The 22,200-nt window shown below is 47.8% G+C and overlaps 1 protein-coding gene across 2 annotated transcripts in view; it reads right to left on the reverse strand.

The window, feature by feature from the left end:
* The window catches only part of CDH3 (cadherin 3), a 47,980-nt gene extending 35,069 nt beyond the window's left edge, over positions 1-12,911 (reverse strand). Inside the window, exons 1-2 of one of the 2 annotated variants that reach the window (XM_047836722.1) lie at positions 11,959-12,911; positions 11,635-11,755 (exon numbers count right to left, since the gene is read on the reverse strand). In XM_047836722.1, the coding sequence (XP_047692678.1) occupies positions 11,635-11,755; positions 11,959-12,468 (631 nt within the window). In that variant the 5' untranslated portion in view covers positions 12,469-12,911. Of the gene's footprint in view, positions 1-11,634; positions 11,819-11,958 lie in introns of those variants that run through there. The other variant, XM_047836723.1, reaches the window with a different exon arrangement.
* Between the last annotated feature and the right edge of the window lie 9,289 nt (positions 12,912-22,200).

The raw sequence follows: 22,200 nt of genomic DNA on the forward strand, positions 1-22,200 counted from the left end.
GTGTCTCCCTTTCTCTCTACCCCTACACCCTGCTCATGCCTCTGTCTCTAGCTCTCTCAAAAGTAAATAAACACTAAAAAAAAATGTTTTTTTTCACTTTATAGACAGGATACGTTTATTACCAAGTCTATACAAATAGTATTTAAAAAAACCTTATAAACCAACCTCAGTATGAATATAGATCCAAACATTTTATTTTTTATTTTAAAAATTTTTTAATGTTCATTAAAAAAAATTTTTTTTAAAGCTCCTAATTGTCGGGGCGCCTGGGTGGCTCAGTCGGTTAAGCGGCCGACTTCGGCTCAGGTCATGATCTTGCGGTCCGTGAGTTCCAGCCCCGCGTCAGGCTCTGTGCTGACCGCTCAGAGCCTGGAGCCTGTTTCAGATTCTGTGTCTCCCTCTCTCTCTGACCCTCCCCCATTCATGCTCTGTCTCTCTCTGTCTCAAAAATATATAAATGTTAAAAAAAAAAAAGTTTAAAAAAAAAAAGCTCCTAATTGTCTCATTTCTCTGAAATAGGCCAATTGGAATGGCTTTTTGAGGGCACTTCGAAAGCTGTTATCAAGATTTCAAACATCCAGATCCTTCCTCTGAACAACACATTTATCTGTTTATTCAGTATCACCCCCTGGAGGTTTTAAAGGTGACTTGAAATCAGTGTGTCAAAAACCAAATCCATGATCTCAGACTAAATATGGTTCTTTTCCACTGTCTCCTAGAGAAATGACATATCATGCACTTAGGTACTCAAACCCAAAATCTGGGTCTCAGAAGCAGCTCAGTCTGGGTCTAGAGTACCTGGGCTCAAATTTTGGCTCCACCACCAACTCTGGGCAAATTTGTTTCCTCATCTATAAAATGAAATGATGCTAATAGTATCTATGTCAGTTAAATGAGTTAATACTTAGCACAGTGCCTGGCATATGGTTAGCTAGAGTCATCATCTTCTATGACCATTTCTCCTTCAGACTCTCCTTCAGATTCCAAGTCAATCACCAAGACTCCTTATGCCTCTTCATCTCTACTCATGGTACTTTAGTACATACCACATCATATTTACCCTGAGAGTGCAAATATTTCCATTTTAAAAAAAGGATCTTTTAAAAATGCAACAAATGATACATTTGAGAAAATGAAATAAGATTACTTCCTTGTTTGAAACTCATGCATGGTGTGCCACTGTTGTTCTTTAATGCGCTCACTCTCAGTTTCCACTGTCTAGTCACAGTAGTACTCTCCTTAAATACAGCATAACCCCCTTCCCACAGGACCTTTGCACATGCAGCCCCCTGTCTAGAACAGTGTCTCCCTACACTCTCACTCCAGTTTACCTAGTTAACTCCCACCATCTTTCACATCCCAAAGCAGTTTACTTTCTCAGGAAAGCTCTATGTAACTTCCTGCCGTATAACTCATTACAACTGTAATTATATGTTTACTTGTTATTATCTAAATGCCTATCTCCCTTAATACTCTCAATATATGCCCAAAGGCAAAGACTATGTTAGGATTTGCTTATCACTGTATCTCAACACTTAGCTCAGTGCCTGATACAAGGTAAGTGTTCAGTAATTGTTGAGTGAACTATCAAAGTCCTTTGACCTAGCAATTTTGCTTCTAGGAATTCATTCTTTTTTTTTTTTAATTGATGTTTACTTATTTTTGAGAAAAAGCAAGAGCAGGGGAGAGGCAGAGAGGTGGGAAGAGGATCCGAAACAGGTTCTGTGCTGCCAGCAGGGAGCCCGATGTGGGGCTTGAACTCACAAACCGTGAGATAATGACCTGAGTGGAAGTCAGATGCCCAACTGACTGAGCCACCCAGGCACCCCTGAATGCCACATTTTCAAGCTCTCAACACCCAAGGAAAATAATGCAAGTGCTAAGAGCTTTGACAGTTTACTTCTGAATTAAGCAGTTTACATTTTTAAAATTTTTGATGATTTGAAACATTCAGATAATTAAGTCATCAAACAATAGTTGGTGTGAAAACTAATGATTTTTAAACAGCATAGTAACCTTACTAAGCTTATTGCAAAGCCTATCTTAAAGGTATTATTCAAAAGCTTAATTTATCTGAATGGGGTTAAGATGAACAATTCATGCGATCATCCTTCTCCAGCAGTCTTTCCTAATAAGGTGATTCCTGACAGTCAGATTTCTGAAAATCCAAACACTTTACAACTTTTATGTTAACTCCTCCCCACTTCCACATCTGCAAAAGATAAAAGTGGGGTTAGCGAAATAAATCATGTATATCCACCACATAGAGGACAATGGAGCTGTTAAAAACAAGATAGATGTGTATTTAACAGTCTGCAGAGATGCCTGTGATTCAATTAAAAAGGCAAGTTGCAGGGGCACCTGGGTTACTCAGTCAGTTAAACCTCCGACTCTTGGTTTCGGCTCAGGTCATGATCTCAGTTGTGAGTTCGAGCCCCATGTTGGGCTCCGCGCTGGCAGTGTGGTGAGAGAGACACTCAACCGACTGAGCCACCCAGGAGCCCCCCTCCCAATTCTTGTTTTAAAAATTCCTGAATGCACACAGAAGCTTCCCCTAAAGAGAAAGGTCTACAAGGATTCACATTAAACCATTGGATGTGCTCATCCTTAGGCAGGAGAACTGAGAAAGGGAAGAACTTTCATGAGTTTATTTCTGGTTTGCTTCTATTGAGAGGCAGTGGCATTCAGTGGTTAAAGCTTGGGCTGGTTAGATTTTATTTATTTTTTAATTTTTTTTTTAATTTTTTAACACTTTATTTATTTTTGAGACAGGGAGAGACAGAGCATGAACAGGGGAGGGTCAGAGAGAGGGAGACACAGAATCTGAAACAGGCTCCAGGCTCTGAGCTGGCAGCACAGAGCCCGACGCGGGGCTCGAACTCACGGACCGTGAGATCATGACCTGAGCCAAAGTCGGCCGCTTAACTGACTGAGCCACCCAGGCGCCCCTGGGCTGGTTAGATTTTAATCCAAGCTCTGCTATTGACCACTTGTGTGATCTTGGGCAAGTTACTCAACCTCTCTGGCCTCAGTTTCCTCATCTGTAAAATGGGGATAATAATAGTACCTACTCCCAAGCATGTTATGGTGATTAAACATTATATATATATATATACACACACACACACAAATATAATTATATAACACATATAAGATGGTAAGAGCTGTACCTGTCACATACTAAGTGCTACATATTTTACTAAAAAACACGGTCTTTACAGTGAACATATATTCATGTATTAATGTAAAAATCCAACCAACCAGCCCAACCCTAATAAACAATATAAAAGGGTACATATGGAGGGGGATGTGATAATAATAAAAAGCTCCCTAGGCAATTCTGATATTCAGCCAAGCTTGCAAACTACTGACTCAGGGGCCAAAGACACTGGTAAACCAGTTGGAGTGTGGTTGAGTCCCAGCTGGGGAATGCAGGAGAATTCTGGAAGCGGAAAAAGACCATAAAAGACAAGAAAATAGCAAGTCAGGCAGCCCCGGTGGGAAGGTCTGGCTGAGGCCGACTCCACAAAGAGAGGGCAGGGTGTGGGCCTGGCACCTTGTTCTGGCTTGTAGACGAAGAGCCCACAAGCAGCTATCTTTTCTCTCTGCCTGAAGCTACAACAAGATGAGACTCGTTATGAAAAGGCAGCCAGCCTTAAGCAAGATGCCCAGCACAGTAGCATAGCACTCCAATCCTGCCCTCTTAGTGACCAGTCAGCAGTCCACCTCCTCATAGCTCCAGGGACATGAAGGCACTTCTCACACACAGGACAGTTAAAGCCTCAAGGCCGAGGAGCTGGGACCAAAGTAACTTGCCTCAGACCACATAGTTTGGGATAAGAAACCAAGTTGAGAACCCCCATCTTCCCCTGCCTGTGCCCAGATGCACACCACCAGGTCTGTCCCCACCACTGGGTTTGACAAGACTCTGAAGAACTGAATGGACGTGGGCTGGCGGCGAGGGGGTTTGTGGGGACAGTGTAGAATATGCTAGGTTTGCCAAATTTGCGGGGGGGGGGGGTATCATCTCAGAAAAATACATAGGCAGTCTTGGACACAATGAATTCCAGGGGAACAAGGACTTTCTAAAACTAACATCAGGGGCGCCTGGGTGGCGCAGTCGGTTAAGCGTCCGACTTCAGCCAGGTCACGATCTCGCGGTCCGTGAGTTCGAGCCCCGCGTCGGGCTCTGGGCTGATGGCTCAGAGCCTGGAGCCTGTTTCCGATTCTGTGTCTCCCTCTCTCTCTGCCCCTCCCCCATTCATGCTCTGTCTCTCTGTCCCAAAAATAAATAAATGTTAAAAAAAAAAAAAAAAAAAAAAAAAAAACTAACATGAGACCCTGAGGTCAGAACTCTAGGCAAGATCAACCTACTTCTAGCCTCCACATAGGTTTAAGTTTTCTTGGTAAGAGAGATGGAACACTGAACTAATCTTATGTGCTCTTAAGCAAAAGTTAGGGTCCTGAGATTGTGCCTCCTTGGCCTGATCTCATCCAGCTCTTGAGATGCCTGGGGGTCCCAGTGGAGAACAGATCTCTCCTCCCTGGAGTTCTGTTTAGCCTAGAGAGGCTCTCATGAAGGGAAAGCAGCCACCAACTTGCCCACCTCCTGGCTGTGGGGCCCTGGCTCTGAGCACTCTCCTCGGATGTCAGACAACAGAGTCAGAATTCCGAGTTCAAAGATGGGTAAGGGGAGAAAGGAAGGTGTCTGTTTGGCTTTATTTCCAGGATAAGGCATTTTGGTTTACTGAGAGCATAGCAGGATGCCAGCACCCCAGACCCACTACCATAGCCTAGAGGGGATTCTGTCAGCTTGAGGAATTTGCAGACCACTGATGCTCTAGTGACCCAGAATTGCAAGGGTGCCCAGATTTGGCTGGGGGAGGGGGAGGGGGAGGGAGGCAGAGTATATCAAGCTCCTCCACTCAGAGCATGGTGGGGGTGGCGGGGAGGTGGGGGTGGCGGGGAGGTGGGGGTGGCGGGGAGGTGGGGGTGGCGGGGAGGTGGGGGTGGCGGGGAGGTGGGGGTGGCGGGGAGGTGGGGGTGGCGGGGAGGTGGGGGTGGCGGGGAGGTGGGGGTGGCGGGGAGGTGGGGGTGGCGGGGAGGTGGGGGGTGGCGGTGGAGGGGAGGGTAGGGGTGGGGTGAGGAGAGGCAGAAGATAACCAGCCAGAAGGCAGATTCTCTCTGAGAACTGTCAGAGACAGTGCTTGCTATCAGGCCTGGTATCTGAACCTGCCCTGTCCTCCCACATCCTAGAAGAGGCCAGGGGTCCTGGAAAGAAATACCCCCGCCCCCCAACTCCAGCTCCTGGTGATTAACAGGAGGCCTGTGGAGGGAAAAGGAATTCAAATCCCTTGGGTCAGAAGTTAACTATTTCTCATCTTCCTTCAGCATGTCTGGGGTCAGAGGACTCACAACCTCTTCCCCTCTCTCACACTCAGGGAGAGGTAGCTGGGTTCAAGTTCTACCTCCACAATTCACTAGCTGGGGGACCTCGGATAGGTTACAAAGTTACAAGCCTAGGTTTCCTGTCCATCTAAATGGGGCCAATTTCACCCCTCCCCCAGTGGGGCTTTTAGGAAGATTTAAAGGGCTTATTACATAAAGTACATAGCGTAGTCTCTGGAACTCAGTAAGCTCTCAGTAAATGGTATTTAGGTTGTGATTTTTTTTTGGTTGTTTTGTTTTGAGCCCTTCCTTGCGGGTAGCCCTGCTGCCTGGCAATGACAGGTAACTAAATGAAATGAGGGGGGAAATTTGACTGAGACTTATAACATCCCGAGGTCTGAGAAAATCCGGGAAGGGGAGTCAGGAAGAGATGCTGGAGGTGGGGCCCAGCATCCTGGTTCCAAAGGAGACTTCAGCGACTCTGGCTTCCATGAAGGCATAATTGGGACTTCAGCCACATGTGCCTTGCTGCCTCCCTGATGGGGTGGCAGTCTAAACTGGACTGGGCCCTGCCTACTTCTTTTATTTACCTCTCCCCACCTTACACTCCATGGTCCAGCCAGACTCACTGTAGTTAAGTTCCTGGCCCCCATGCTGTTCCCTTGCCAGGAACACTCCCTGCTACCTCTCATACCCCAACTCCCCTGCAGAATTCTTCCTCAGCCTTCAGTGTGGACATCACTTCTTTCAGGTCCCCCCAAGAACATGTCAGCAGCCTTTCTTATCTGACTCCATATTTTTTCTCCCTCACTTCCTGTTGGATCATATGTATATACAACATGTGATATATATATAAACATATATATAACTTATATAAAAACATATATATAACTTATTTTGTCTATCTTTCTCCACTAGCAGGTAAACGGCCCCCAAAGCCTGGGTTTTGTGCATGTTTTCCTCATTAATAGAACCCTAGCACTTGGAGCAGCAGTATCTGGCACTTAGTAGGTGCTCAATAAATACTTGTTGTAGGTCAGATTCATAGTTAAAACTGCCTGGTGGCTGATCTGCTTCCTCCTCTAATTGCGGAGCTCATGATGTTAATGAGCTATGGGTCTTTGTCATCTCTGAACATCTACTAACATTCGTTGGCTGAATGACCACTCAGCTGGGCCTTGGGTCTCAGACACTTCACTGCCTCCCTAATGAGGCAGGAGCTAGATTTAACCACCTCATCCATGTGAGGAACCTGTTGCCCACTTATACACTGTCCAGGATAAACATCATCCAGGAAGCCCTCACCTAAAAAACCCAGGGCCATTTCCAGATTCCCTTTATATTTGGGGGGACAATAACAGGCATTGGCTTAAGGACAAATAAAGGGAAGGATTTCTCCCTCAACACAAAGGATGTGACCAAAGACATAATAAGATTTGTTGTCTCTTAGCATAGTGCTAAGGGAGAATCAAAAATCCAGCAAGGGTGGGGCACCTAGGTGGCTCAGTTGGTTAAGCATCCAACTCCTGGTTTCGGCTCAGGTCATGATCTCACAGTTTGTGGGTTTGAGCCCCGCATCGGGCTCCGTGCTGACGGTGCGAGGCCTGGAGCCTGCTTCAGATTCTGTCTCCCTCTTTCTTTGCCCTTCCCCCACTCATGCTCTGTCTGTCTCTCTCTCTCCCTCCCTCCCTCTCAAAAATAAAAGCTGACTTCTCAGTACAACAGCCACAGTACTGAGATGCTCACATAATCCTCAGTTAACCCAGCAATTATGCTCGCAGGTATGTACCTAACAGATAATGTACACTGAGACTGTCCACGGAGACTGGAACGATAATGTTCACAGCAGCACCAGTCATAATGGCCAAAACCCATAAACTCCTCAAATACCCATCGACAGTAAACGTGTCAATTGTCACATAATGGAATACTACAGGACAGTGAGAATCACCTACAACTACCTCCAGAACTATGGAAGCATCTCACAAAATGTGCGATACCCAAGAGGATATTCTGTACAGTTCTTTTACATAAAATTCAAATACAGGCAAGTTAACCTGTGGTATTAGAAGTCAAGATAGTGGTTTTCTTGCTGGGAAGGGTAGAGAACAGGAAGGGGCATCTGAGGTGCTGACAATGCTATTTCTTGATCTTGGTATGTGGGTGTTTTAAATCTGTGACACTCATTGAGCTGTACACTTAGCATTTGGGCACTTTCCTCCATTTATGTTATTCTTCAATAACAGTGATTCTCTGAATGGAGACAGTTCAGCCTCAGAACCAAAGCCTCAACTGATTTGGACAGGGGAGGTCCTTCTCTCCCTCCTGCTCCTCCATCATCCTCCAAATGCTTTGCAGAACTATAGTTTCCAGCCTTAGAAACCTACTGCTTAATGTAAGCAATGCCTTCCTCATCACACAGCAGGGAGGTGAGGGCACCCTGCACTGGGTAACCTAGGAACAGAGTGCCATGTGAGGAAATGGGAAGGGAGATTAGAGGTTTGGGACCTGCTCCCCAAGCACAAGCTAACAGTGATGTGCAACAGGCTTTAGCAACCTACCCCAGTCTGCTGCTGAGCCAGGAAGGCAGCCAGCCAGGCTCAAAGCCCAATTTCCCAAATAATTCATTCCTGAGGCAGATTTATTTGGCCCTGTGAAATCCCACTGGATTTAAAATCCTGGCCTTACTGCTGACTGCCCCCGTGACCTCACACCAAGTTGCTTACCCTCTTTTACAACAAAAGGGAGTTACCACCACCTGCTTTGCAAGACAATCGTAAGCATAAGAAATATTGGACTATAAGCTCCCCAAGGGCAGGAGCTTAGTTTTGTTAACTGCTTTTAGCCGCAGTTCTAGAATCCTGCCTGATACATGCAGATGCTAAATATACGTTTACTGAAAGAACAAAATGTAAAAACAGAGGACATGGCCCAGGCTGGAGGCCCCAAAACAAAAGGCAATTTTTACACAAGTTCAAATAGCCAAACCATCTTGAAGTGAATTCATGCTCAGTCAGATTCATTACTGAACTTTGAAGTTTCCTACCGAAGCTAATGAGGGTTAGCTTTAATCTTACTCAAACACTGACTAAGGGTGAGTTGAACCTGCTGAGGGGCAGTAATGAAGTACTGGGTTTCTTTTACTGTAATTAAGCTGCCTCTCTCAACTGTTTGCCATTAATGATGTATAGACCACAGTTAGGTCAATCACTTTTAATCACTGTACTAATACCATGCAAATTCCTTCCTCCCACCTCTTCTTTGTCTTAGCTTCCAGACCACACTTGAAGGCAGCCCCCCAGACTGCGGGGTGGGGGTGGGGAGAACATTCCAACTCTTCCTCCAGATTAACCTCTTGCTCTGAGTCTAGGCACCCAAGCCCCATCACTAGGACACTTAGAGACTGTATCAAAGCCAGTTTCCCTACAGGAATGTTTCTGGAAAACCTTACGATAAGAATGAACAAATGATTAATTGCTCTTAGGACAGGGGGTGGTAACTGGTGTCTTTAGGATCTGGCGCCCCAACATTCTACTTCATTTCATCCACTTCCCACTTTCTGGTAGTAAAAAGTGCCACTGAACTCAGGAGTCAGAAACTTCCATTCAAGTCACTGTAGTAATGACTTTCGTGAAGCCACAACCACTCAGGTTTCATTTGTAAAATAGACCTTCAGCAGATTGTCATGATTCATGCGAACACCTACTGGGCATCCTGTGAAGTATCAGGTCCTGGGAATAAACCTAAAGGTACAAGTGATGTTTGTGACCCTCACGGACGCTCATGAGCTGTTCAGCCTAGCAAACTGAATCCATTAAGCTGTTCCTGTTTCTCCACCTTTAAAACCTCCAGCAGGGCTGGGCTACAGGTTTTCTGAAGTACCAACTCTGAGATTAAGAGCTCAAGCTGTTTAATAGTTACCTTACCAGCTTTGAGAGAATGTCAGGAGGACAAAGCAAGCTCAGAGTTGTGGAAGTGCTTTGAAGAGGAAAGTGCACATGCAAACAAGGTATTAATTATATCAGATAATTTCTCTGAGCTCGACTTCATAGACACCTGTGATATTCATAACCCAGGGGCGAACAACAGAGGCAATTGTTCCTTAGCAATAAGGAAACTTGTCTGCTTGGCCAAACTTGAGAGTTTGTATGTACCCTCAGGATAACCCTTTCAACATGGCTGGATCCATCCTGTGCAGAGAGGACAGAGAGCCTGGGGTGGAGGTGCGGAGGTAGAAAGATGTCAGCAACTGAGGACTAAGAAGAGAAATGCCAGTATTTTCTGTTGAGGTGTCTCAATTAGTTGAGACCAATTGGACTGGGAAACTTGCTTTTACTTAAAAAAGAAGGCAACAGTCTATTTCACAGGAAAACCACTCTAAGAACCAGTCATGTTGCAGGGAGGCTCAAGGTTAGCCAAGCACATTAACCCCCCCCCCTTTTTTTTTATAACCCAGGTGTGCTCCTGGCATGAACCCACCATTTTCACAACCATAAACCAGACATCCAAGAAAGCAGAATTTTCTCAAAAGGTTTAAAATGCCTGACGTCACTGGGAAGCATTCACCAGCCAACCGGACCATGAAATCGAAAACCTGATCACCGCTTCCCCTCGACAACCTCAAGCTTAGTGAAGTGACAGTTAATCTGATATTTCTTGCTTCAGTAAGAAAGATAAGGCACAGTCAACACTCAAAAGCCACGAGATTGTAGCCAGAGAACTTGACAATGAGGGGGAGTACAGATCTGGCAGAGGTCTGGTTAGCAATAAAGCTTCCTCAGGGAGCCGGAATTGGATTTGGGGCCCTGCCCAAGGTAACATTTTTACAGGTTGGCTGAGTTGCAGTTTGTTAGCCAGTCAGTAATAAACCCATGTGCAAGAATTTAAAGTTTATGAGGCATGGCCTCTTAATGCCTCTGCTTGACTCTCTACAGCCAAGAGTTTAAGGAGCCTGGCCTAGCCTGGGTGTTAATTGTTTTGTCAATCTGCAGGGTTATTGGGGGGGGGGGGAGGCCCCCACAAACTCCAGACCCCAGTCCCCTTTTGGAGAAACAAAGGAGAGCCATCTGTCCCCTAAGCACTGACACCCCAACATTCAAACTGTGGAAATTTGTATGTGGGGTGAGGGGTATGCTGACGAGGGCATTAGATTAATGCTAGGTGGCAACAGTTTTTAGTTGTTTTGAAAGCCAGGTAAACTGTAGGTCCTCTCCCTTGGAAAATGCATACACAAATTCTTAAACAATCTCACAGGTTAGGGATCCTCTGGAACCCCACCCAAGGATCCTGGGTAATAGCTCTTTTTAAGAACTTGGGTTTGATCCGTGGAGAAACCCCCACTGTCCTGGATGGAGGGAAAGGGGCCCCCATCAGCCGGCAGCTGCAGGGGTTTCCTAACACCAAAGTGACTCCCCACTCTCCAGTTTTTGAACTTGTGGGGGGGTGGGGGTGGGGAGAGGGAGACACAAGTAAACTGGGTGATCAAAAACATGCTTTGATCACCCAACCACTGCCCCCTCAGCTCAAGACCTTCCAGCTTGGGACCCCCCCCCCCCAATTCCCCCAAGTACCCTAACATTCCAGTCTCAACACGGGGGTGGGGTGGGGCGGGGGTGTCCCCAAGTGCGTGACGGCCCCAGCCCAGGTGTGCCAAGCCCAGTTTCCAGGAAGGCTGCGGGGGCTCAGGCCCTCCGGGAAGGGCAGGGTTAAGAGTGCATTCCAGAAGGCGGGGAAGAAGGGGGGCGGAGGAGGGGAGCGCGAAGAAGAGAAACAGACCCGGTCTGTCTGTCGGGAGACACAAAGCACGGTACACAAAGGGGGCCCGAGAGGGGCGAAGGGGGCTGCCCGGGGCACGGCTCATCCCCACACCTGCGCGGGGGTTGGGGGAGGAATGTGGACCGCGCATTCCTTTGCTGGGGCCAGTGGGGGAGAGCTTCCCACGTCCAGGCTGGGTGAGGAGCGCAGGCGCCTCGCACCCCGAAGCAGGTCAAGGTAAGCCGCCGCAGAGGGGCAAAGAGGGGCTGGACGTCAGAGGGCGCTATGCTCTCCATCCTCCTCGGTCCGCCATCCACCCGCGCGTTAGCCCCCGAGAGCCTTTCTGCGCCTTCTCCATACCTGAGGCGGAGCCGGCGGCGCCAGAAGTCCCCCGCCCTGGCCTGGACACCCCTCGCGCGGATCACACCGCGGCGGACCACGTGCGACCCCCCGCGCTGTGGTTCCACGGGGCTACCTCCCAGAGGGTCCTACCTCTCCTCGGCGCCTGGCCGGGCTCCAGCTCCGCGCCTCCCGACCCCAAAGTCACTTCAGCTTCCCCGAAGCCCGCCCGGCACGGCTCGGAGGCCACGCGAGGCAGCCAGCAGACCTGCGCCTGAGGGAAGAGGGGGAAAAAGGGAGGCCGGGTCACAGGCATGCCCGGTTTCTGCATACCCATCCCCAGATTCTTTACTGGCCTTTCGGGGCCACCTTGACTCCAAAGAGCCCAGCCCCGCACTCTCCCCGACGCCACCACCGCCTGCGGACCCCACGCAGCCAGAACTGCCCGGCCCGGGCTAGGGCAAGACAGTGGAGTACCTGAAGGAGGAGGAGGAGGCGGAGGAGGAGGGACGCGAGAAACCCATTAGGGAGTCCCATGGCTGGAGAGAGAAGAACGAAGCTGCCGCGACGGCGGGCTAGCGCTCGGCTAAGCTTTCCGCTCCCCTTTGCAAGCAGCAGCCCGCGGGAGCGAGCGGGAGGGGGCCAGGTGAGCGCAGGTGGGTGCTGATTGGTCCGGCGCCGCAGGGTCCCGCCCCCTCGCAGGTGGGGCCGCGGCTGGCTTGGTCGAGGCACCGGCGAACGCCCTCCGGTCCTTTTTGATGCCTTCCAGCGATCCCTCGGCTTTTCTGGAGCTCCTCCCGGCAGGCGCGGAGGCCTTGTCTCACAGATTCCGGGTTCGAGGGGAAAAAACAAAAAACGAACCAACAAAAACCCACCCCGTTCCTCAGCCTCCGCAGCACGCGAAGAAAAATGTTTTGTGCCTTGCGGCTGCAGTGGAAAAAACAGTGGCGATGCATCTGAACCCGACTGGAAACAGAGGCGCCCCATTCATACTCCCCCGAGGCATTCTGTTATCCAAAGCTTTGATGGAGGCCGGGTGTGTCGGCCCCACACCCGGCTGCAGCCCGGGCTGCCCACTGCCTCTTTCTCCACCTCCCACGCCAGCCAGCCCGCTTCGAGGACACAGAGTAAGGTTTAAAACTGGCAGTGGGCTGCAACTTGCGGAAGACTCATTATGTCCACTGCACAGCCGAACAAATGGAGGCTGGAGAGAAGGTCCCAGTTTGGGACAGAGTTCGGAGGCTGTCGTGGGGCCCAACTGGGCAAGGTAGAGGGGTGGTTATTAGCCCCACCATCTCCAGCAATCCCCTTCCCCCATTAAATATAAATAACACTTTCTCAACTTTAGGTAACTTTTAAGTTTTTTAGTGTTTTTGAGAGAGACACAACGCAAGTGGGGGAGGGGCAGAGAGAGAGGGAGACAAAGAATCCAAAGCAGGCTCCAAGCTGTCAGCACAGAGCCCCAGGCGGGGCTGGAACCCACCAGCTGTGAGATCACGACCTGAGCGGAAGTCAGATGCTTAAGGGACTCAGCCACCCAGGCCTCCCAACTTTAAGTAATATTTAAATAAAAACTTAAAAAAAACATAAAGACATTTACCTGTTCCTGAGTGGTTCAGTTGGTTGGGCGTCAGACTTCATTTGGCTCAGGTCTTGGTCTCAGGGTTCGCGGGATTGAGCCTGTTTGGGATTCTCTCCCTCCCTCCCTCTGTCTTGTCCCTTCCCACCCCACCTCAAAATAAAAAATAAAGACTTTTCAAAATGCGGCTGTTTTTATTGATCTGAAATACTGATATAATATAAGTGAAAACTGTTATATGCAAGCAGCCTTCCAGTGAGCCTCCTTTGGCAACCACTCTCCCACCACCCTTCTCCCATCAACCTCCTTGAGAAATGCTGAACCGTCCAGCGGGGCTGGGATTTAGACCTACTTTAGACCTGAAGTGCTTCCCTCTTCAGGAAACACAACTGGGCCCCAGGCACAGAAACTGTCCTGAGACTCAGTCCCTCCACTCTGCCAGCCTTCTCCCAATCAAGCCGAGTTTCCCCATCTTCCGGTTCCCTGAGGTCTCTCCACCTTCTCTAGATGCCCTGAAAACCCAAGCTGACACCTCCTTGACACTCTCCTTCCTCCTCCCCAGCTCAGATTCAGGGGTTTGAGGAGGGGACTAGAGTCTCTAATTAGAGATTGTTTGGCCCTCAAGGGCTAACCTGGTGGCCTCCCTGGCTTTCCAACTACCAGTCCTGTGGCTAAGAGGATGACACTTGCCATGAGACCATGGTAGTCCTCTCTCAAGCTGAGCATCAGCTCTGGGGCCCTACCACCTGTGTTCAAACCTGTGTTCCACCACGGTTAGTGCTACAGCCTCGGGCAAGTGAAATACCTCTTTGAGGCTCAAATGGGACTGTAAGCATCAAATGGGACTATTAAGACATCTGCCCTGTAAAGTACTAGGATTAAGTGAGTTAATACATATAAATGAGGATTAAATTAATACGTTTAAAACCAAATCTCAGTACCTGGCACAGAACAAGTGCCCAAATGCTGCCTGGTATTATTGCTTTAGGATCTGGCTCATTTGTCCTCTGCCTCGTGAGTGGTTGGTTTCTCTCCTCCTTAGCACCCTCACATTCCCCAAAATAAGAAATGAGAAACACTGCAACCCTTCAATTTCACGGCTGATGGTAGAAGCAAGCAATTGGCGTCTGGTGTTAAGGGAGAGCTCCTTTATCTGGCCTGTGGTCCCAGCAGCTGTGGGTTGGGCGTGGACAATGCGCAGGAATAGCCTGAGGCAGCTTGCTGAGCTCCAAGCCTGCCTTGCTTGCCCCGCTCCCCCGCAGGGGTCGCTTCCCGCCCTCCGCAGGGGTCGCTTTCCGTGCAGGAGAGAAGGTTAGATGTCCGTGCTGGGGAGCATGGTGGCAGCGAAGACCCCAGAGGGTACCCCGTGGCTCCACCTATCTTCGCCTCGAAGGTTCCGCTGAGCCGGCCCGGAACCAGATGAAGCCATTAGGTGGACCGTTAAACACAGACGAGCCTCGAGATACAGGCCCTAATTAAGTAAACACCCGGCTAGAGGGCTGTTGAGCGCGCTCATTTCCGCCTCCTTCCAGGGCACTCAGCATTCCGGGAGTGGGCGGGGAGAGGAGAAATGGAGAGTCAGCTCTTCTGCCTGCAACTTGGACCACACTCCTGTCTTCTTTGTGGCTCCCCCTTATTGGTCATTTATTTATTCATTCATTCATTCAACAAATATTTGCTGGTAGCATGCTATGTGCCAAGCACCGGAGATACAATAGAGAACAAAACAGATAACTCTGCACCCTTGGACCTTCCATCCTCAAGTGTGGGGGTGGGGAGAATCAAGGAAAATAACCAAATAAGTAAATGTATGTTAGATAATACATGCTGTGTAGATGAACAAGAACCAGGTGGGAAGTGCCAATTCATGAGACATAAGGTAGGGTTGGAAATTGTACATAAAGTGATCTGGAAGGTGTTTCAGTCAGGGTCCAGCAGAAGACAGACTCCAGGTCAGGTGGTTCAAGTCTTAGTGAAGGGACTAGAGGAATGGGCAGGGTTCAGAGAATAAAGAGGGATGTTGAGGCACCAGGGACCCACAACAGCAGAAAGGCCTTAGAACTTTGAACCCTGAAGGGCAAAGGGAAGAAATGGTGTCATTGAAAGTTGGGGGTTGGGGAGAGCTGGAGAATGAAGGACCACCCCTCCCAGATGCAGCTGGTGTCCAAGCAGACACAGGCACTGCCCAGAGCAGGGAGGATGTGGGAAAACTCCAACATCTCTCTCCGTTTGCCATTCATCTCCTGGCAGCGCTTCCCATGGACTAAACCCACCCAGAAGCCTGAGGGCAAGAAAGCCCAAGTAGTGGAGTGTCTAGGGGTCATTCTCCCCAGTCACATGGCAGGATGGGGGAAGACAGAAAGAAAATGGATGAGGGGTGGGTGAGCAAGGGGCAAAGTCCAGAGGCCTCAATGAGAAATGGACATTTGAACAATACCTGAAGGAAGTGAAGAAGCAAGTTACACAAGGATTCTGAAGAAAGAGTATGCCAGGCAGAGAAATCTGGGCAAAGGCCCTGAGGCAGTAGTTTACTTGGGACAGAAAAAAAAAAAAAGAGAGAGAGAGAGAGAGAGAGAGAGAGAGACAGTGGCTGGAGTAGAGTGAGCAAGTAGGAAATGAGTCAGAGTTGGAAGGGTGGGGAATAAATCATAGGCCACTGTCAGAACTTGGGTTTTACTGAGTGGGAAGGAAGGAAGGCACTGGAGACCTTGAGCAGAGGAGTAGTATTGAGACCGCAGAGGATGAGGGTAGAAGCAGGCAGGTCAGCTGGGATCCTACTGCAATCATCCAGGCAAAAACTGAAAAGGCTTGGTTTAGGGTGGACGTTATAGAAGGGATAAGAAATGATCGGATTAAAAAACAAAACAGAAAATAACAAGTGTTGGTGAGGATATGGAAAAATTGGAACGTTTCTGCATTGTTGGTGGGAATGTAAAATGGTGTAGCCAGTATGGACAACAGTGGAAAACAGCATGACAGTTACTAAAAAAATTAAAAATAGAATTGTCATATGGTCTAGCAATTCCACTTCTAGATACATACTCAAAAGAATTGAGAGCAGGAACTCAATTAGATATTTGAATATCCCTGTTCGGGGCGCCTGGGTGGCTCAGTAGGTTGAGTGTCTGACTGCGGGTCAGGTCATGATCTCGCAGTTCGTGAGTTCGAGCCCCGCGTCAGTCTCTGTGCTGACGGCTCAGAGCCTGGAGCCTGTTTCGGATTCTGTGTCTCCCTCTCTCTACCCTTTCCCTGCTCATACTCTGTCTCTCTCTGTCTCTCAAAAATGAATAAACGTTAAAAAAATTTTTTTGAATATCCATGTTCTTTTTTTTTTAGTGTTTATTTATTTTTGAGACCGAGAGAGACAGAGCATGAATGGGGGAGGGTCAGAGAGAGGGAGACACAGAATCTGAAACAGGCTCCAGGCTCTGAGCCTTCAGCACAGAGCCCAATGCGGGGCTTGAACTCATGGACCTCGAGATCATGACCTGACCCAAAGTCAGCCCGCTTAACCAACTGAGCCACCCAGGCGCCCCTTGAATATCCATGTTCATAGCAGCATTATTTGCAATAGGCAAGAGGCAGGAGTAATCCAAGTGTCCATCCACACATGAATAAATAAACAAGATGTTCAACAGGTACAGAGTTTTAGTTTTGCATGATGAAAAGAGTTCTGTGAATGGATGGTGGTGAGGGTTGCACAACAATGTGAATGTACTTAATGCCACTGAACTGTATGTTACATGAATTCTACCACGATTTTTAAGAAGTTACTTTAAAAGAGTGATTAGGCTCTGAGTATATTTTAAAGATACAGCCAGGACACCTGGCTGGCTCAATCAGTAGAGCATGGGACTCTTGAGCTCCCGATCATGAAATCCAGCCCCATTTTGGGCATAGAGATTACTTAAAAAAATTTTTTTTCAATAAAGATATTGCCAACAACAAGATTGGCTAAAGGATTGGATATGGGTGTGATAGAAAGAGTAGGTCAAGGATGACTCCAGGGTTTGAGGCCTGAGCAACCAGCAGGATGGCAACACCATTTTTTGAGTTTGGGAAGGTATGTGTAGTAGACATGGTGAGGGTACCACTCAGATCCTCCCTGGGATCCCTTTGATGGTTTCTGAGCTCCCCTTTCTTGGCTTGTGTGCGCTGATGCTTCTAGCAGCCTGCACATGTGACCCTCTTCAGAGACCTGCCCGTCTGCTACTGGGGTTCCTTTGCTCTTGTAAGGAAGTGCCTAGGAGCTCACTTCCCCAACTCTTAGCCAATAACCAACTGGTGCAGGAATATGGAAGCCCAGGTCCCTTTCCCCCAGCCTGACAAATTCAGAGTAACTTACATCTAGCATTCTTCTGTGGGATCAGGCTGAAGCTACTCTCTGGGGACTTGGTCTGAAATCACACCCCTGTTCAGCTTCTTGCCTCCCCGTCCTCCTTCTTCTTTTTCTTCTTCTCCTCTTTCTCCTCCTCCTGATCCTCCTCCTCTTCTTCTTCTTCTTCTTCTTCTTCTTCTTCTTCTTCTTCTCTTTATCCGTCTCCTTCTTCTTCTTCTTCTTCTTCTTCTTCTTCTTCTTCTTCTTCTTCTCTTTATCCGTCTCCTCCTTCTTCTTCTTCTTCTTCTTCTTCTTCTTCTTCTTCTTCTCTTTATCCGTCTCCTTCTTCTTCTTCTTCTTCTTCTTCTTCTTCTTCTTCTTCTTCTTCTTCTCCTTCCCCTCCTTCTCCTTCTTTTTTAAATTTATTTTTTTCATAATCTTACACCCAACATGGGGCTCCAACACATGACCCTGAGACCAACAGTCACATGCTCTTCTGACTGAGCAAGCCAGATGCCCCACTAGGGGCCTTTTTTGTCCTGTTTCTCCCACTCCTTTACCTACTCCTCTTGGGATCCCTTCCTTAGTATGTCATCCAGGCACATGAATCCATCTCAGGGTGGGCTTCTTGGAATCCCACTGCAGATGGAACAAGTTTGGAATTGGGGGAAGATCAGGACTTCAAATTGGGGCATGTTTAGAGATGCCTGGTAGTAGCATGTTGAGGAGGCTGTGGTTGGAGACACCAGGTCTGAGGGAGAGGTCTTGTCTGGAGATATACATTTGTCATGTTGGGAAAGCATCAGTTCTAGGGGCAGTCTGTAGAAAAAGACCTGCCTGGGTAGAATTCTGGGCCTCTGGGGCCTTCCCATCTCTGACAGAGCATGGCCTTCAGCAGTCAGAATGTCTACACTGTCCGGGGCACCCTCCACGTACACAGAGCCAGGAGTCTTTCATTTTTTGCTTTTTCGAAAAGAAGTACACAAAATAAGAGAGAGAGAGAAGAAAAGAACATAAGAAAAGTAAACTTTTCTCTGATTAAAAAAACAAGAATTACACTTTTCCTGAGTTTCTTGTCTGCATTTAAACTCCTGCTAGGGGTACCTGGGTGGCTCAATCTATTAAGCATGCGACTTGATTTTGGCAGTCATGATCTCATAGTCAGGTCTTGAGATCCAGCCCTGTGTCAGCTCACACTGGGCATGGAGACTGCTTAAGATTCATTCTCTCTCTCTCTCTCCCTCTCTCTCTCTCCCTCTCTCTCTCTATCTCTCTTTCTCTGTACCTCTGCCCCTCCCCCAAGCATGCTCCCATGTGCTTGCTCTCCCGCTCTCTCTCAAAATAAATAAATAATAAACTCATGCTACTTACTGTGATGTGCAGTCTCTGGCATTGTTACTTTCCTCTGTCTTTCTACCTCACTCTCTAGCACCCCTTTTTTCCCTCATTGGGAGCTCCTTGGGTCAGGGATCAGAATATAACTTCTCCAGATTCCCCCACACCACCCAACCCGGGAAAGGCCTGTGGCATTGAAATTAAGGTTGACAGACACGAGTCTGAACCTTGCCTCTAAAGACGACTGCCTGGGTGACCCGGGGTGAGTTATTTAATCCCTCAAAGCCCTCTGGAGTTAGTCGTTCCTATTTGATGGGTGATGGTGAGAATTATCCCAAACTGAACTCCTGACTTCCCCTACAAACCTGCTCCTCTCACAATCTGTCCATCTCAGTGAGAGGCAATTGCATCCTTCCAGCCTGAGGTGTCTTTCACTCCCTGACTCATCTTGTACTCACTCTTCTTTTCCAGCACTTGCCTCCCTGCGGTTCTCAGAACACACCAGGCGCAGGCCTGCCTGCAGCCTTTGACTTGTGCTTCCCTCTGCTGGATCGCCCTTCCCAAAGACGTCCACCTGCCTCTCTCCCTCACTTCTCCAGGCCTCTGCTCAGATGTTGCTCCTTTGAGATGGCTTCCCTGACCATCATGCATAGAGAGCATTCTCCCATCACCCTCTTTCGCCCTTCACCCTGCTTTATTTTTTCAGAGCGTTTATCACACACTAATTTATTAGTACATACATTATTTTTTTTTTCTTTTCGGAGGCAACACACAGTAATGATTAAGAGCAAGGACTCCAGGGGCGCCTGGGTAGCTTAGTTGGTTAAGTGTCTGACTCTTTATTTCGGCTCAAGACATGATCTCATGGTTTGTGGAATCGAGCCGTGTCTTGGGCTCTGTGCTGGGGGTAGAAACTGCTTAAGATTCTCTCTCTCTCTCTCTCTCTCTCTCTCTCTCTCCCTCTGCCCCTCTCCCCTGTGTACTCACTTGCCTGTGTTCTCTCTTCCTCCCTCCCTCTCTCTCTCTCTCTAAGAAAAGAAAAAGAAAAAGAAAAAAGAGTAAGTGGCAAGAGCCACTGTCTGGCTTTGAATCCTGAATCCAGCTTTTCTGACCTATGGGATTAGGTAGGTGATTCTAACTCCCGTGTGTTCCAGTATTCTCTAGGGGTTCCGGGCTGGCTCAGTTGGTAGAGCGTGAGACCCTTGATCAACTCTCTTGTGCTCCAGCAGTCTCATCTAGAAAATGGGATAAGCATAATAATGCCTTCCTCATAGGTTATGATTTACTATTTGTAAAGCACTTTAGAACATTATAAACGTAAGTGCTTATTAAATTGTATTTATTGTCACTCTCCCCTCATTGAGTGTATCCTCTGTGAAAGATAGGTAATTTTTTAAGTTTATTTACTTATTTTGGGAGAGAGGTGGGGGAGGGGGGAGAGAGAGAGCTGGAGAGGCCAGAGAGAGAGAGAGAGGGAGAGAGAATCCCGAGCAAGCTCCAGGTTGTCAGTGCAGAGCCTGATGTCAGGCCTGAACTCATGAACCATGAGATCATGACTTGAACCAAAACCAAGAGATAAATGAAGGTTTAACCGACTGAGCCACCCAGATGCCCGTGAAAAGTATTTTTGTCTGCTGTTCACTGTTGTACATTCAGTACCTAGAACAGCCTAGCATAAAATACTCAAGTATTTATTGAATGGATGAAATCAACAAGATCTTTCTGATGAGAGATCCAATGAGCTAATACAGAGATAAATGTTTTGCAAAGTGTCATACAAATAAAACAAGTCATAATAAAATGAACTACTACTATTTCCTGAGCACGTACTGGACACAGACTCTGTACTAATACTTTTATGCATAAACTCATTCGAATCCTCACAACTTGACATAGTAGTTCATATTATTCTCTTTTCACAGACAAGGAAACTGGGGTTAAGTCCCTTGCCCAAGACCATACAGGTAAGGCAGAGGCAGAGCCACAGTGCAACCCAGTTCTGCCTCACTCCACCATTCATTGCCTGAACCAGTTGCCAAGCTGCTATCCATCAGTATTTGCTGGAAGAATGAATTTGTGAAGCAGGTCTTTGGTATATTAGGAAGAATTCTGCAATATCCAATCCTTTCTCTTAAAAACCTCTTAAAATAAACATATTTGCCCCTGGTTCAAGGTTAAATTCTGGGTCCTCCAAGAAACATTTAGAAAGAGCTTTCCTGCCCATTTTTGGTAGCAAAAATTCCCAGATCTCCACTCCCACACAGCACATTTATGGGGATGTGTCCCAAAGACAAGCGGGTATTTTGTAGTCTTTTCTAGGAAGTAGCCTTAAAACTGGGTGAGGTCTTATTTCCTGTCCCTCCCCTCCACTGCCCAGTGCTCTGAACAAACGATTCCATAGTCTTACTTCTTTATATTTGTTCTTGATTTTTCTGAGACCTTCCTTTTTGTCTGGCAATGTCACTGGCCAACTCCTTCCATCTATCACTTCTGAATCCTTTAAGGTGCTGAGACAGCTGATCCCCAGCAAGAAACTTGATCCATATGCCTTCCCTTTCCTTGAATCTTGGGAGGGGCTGTGCTGCCTTCAGCACTGGTGAAGTTTTGCCAAGGTCTGAGCTGTCAGTTTCCAGAGATCAGAGGCCAAGCATTTATGTATGTGTGTACACTGAGCACACAGAATCAATTAATCGATAAGCACTCACAAAGCCCTGAAGACTTGTGGTTGGCCAAGGTCTAGAGACTTTGAGAAGTGTATGGCCAAAAAGGGCCTTAAAGAAAATAATAATAACAATAAAATAATAATAATAATCTATCCTCAAAGCCATTCTTCATCCTTCCTCTAAGAGGCAGGTGACCTGCAATTTAGGTTTCCCAGGCTCCCTTGAGAGATAACTTCCTGCTGGGGTCGGACAGTGGGAAGTACTAGAGGGAGACTAGAGGGAGACTACAGGACAATGGAAAGGCCAGGGTATTTCTTCTCCTACAGCAGTGTCTTGGCAAAGGCTGTGTCTTGTCTACAGCTCCAGCTCCTGCTGTGGTTCCAGCTTCTGCCAGACTCAGGGCTCCAGTAACACCACCGTTTCCCTCTCTTCTTCCCGCTCAGTGGTGGATGATTTCTTGCTGCCTAATCTGTAGGTCACATCACTGTCCTCTATTTGACTTCTCAGCCTCTCCATCACTTCTGTATTAAGTTCCCTTTGCTTTAAAGACTCACAGTGTTTTTTGCCTTCCCTATTGGAACTTGACTGATAGAAGAGTTAAAACTTACACAGTGCTGGGGCACCTGGGTAGCTCAGTCAGTTGGGCATTTGACTCAGATCATGATCTTGAGGTTTGTGAGTTCAAGCTCCGCATGGAGCTCTCTGCTGTCAGCACAGGGCCCACTTCAGATCCTCTATCCCCCTCTTTCTCTGCCCCTCCTCCGCTCATGCTCGCGTGCTCTCTCTCTCTCTCTCAAAAATAATAAACATAAAAAAAAGAAAAC

This window comes from Prionailurus viverrinus, chromosome E2 (genome assembly GCF_022837055.1).
Source record: "Prionailurus viverrinus isolate Anna chromosome E2, UM_Priviv_1.0, whole genome shotgun sequence".
NCBI classification, from domain to species: domain Eukaryota; kingdom Metazoa; phylum Chordata; class Mammalia; order Carnivora; family Felidae; genus Prionailurus; species Prionailurus viverrinus.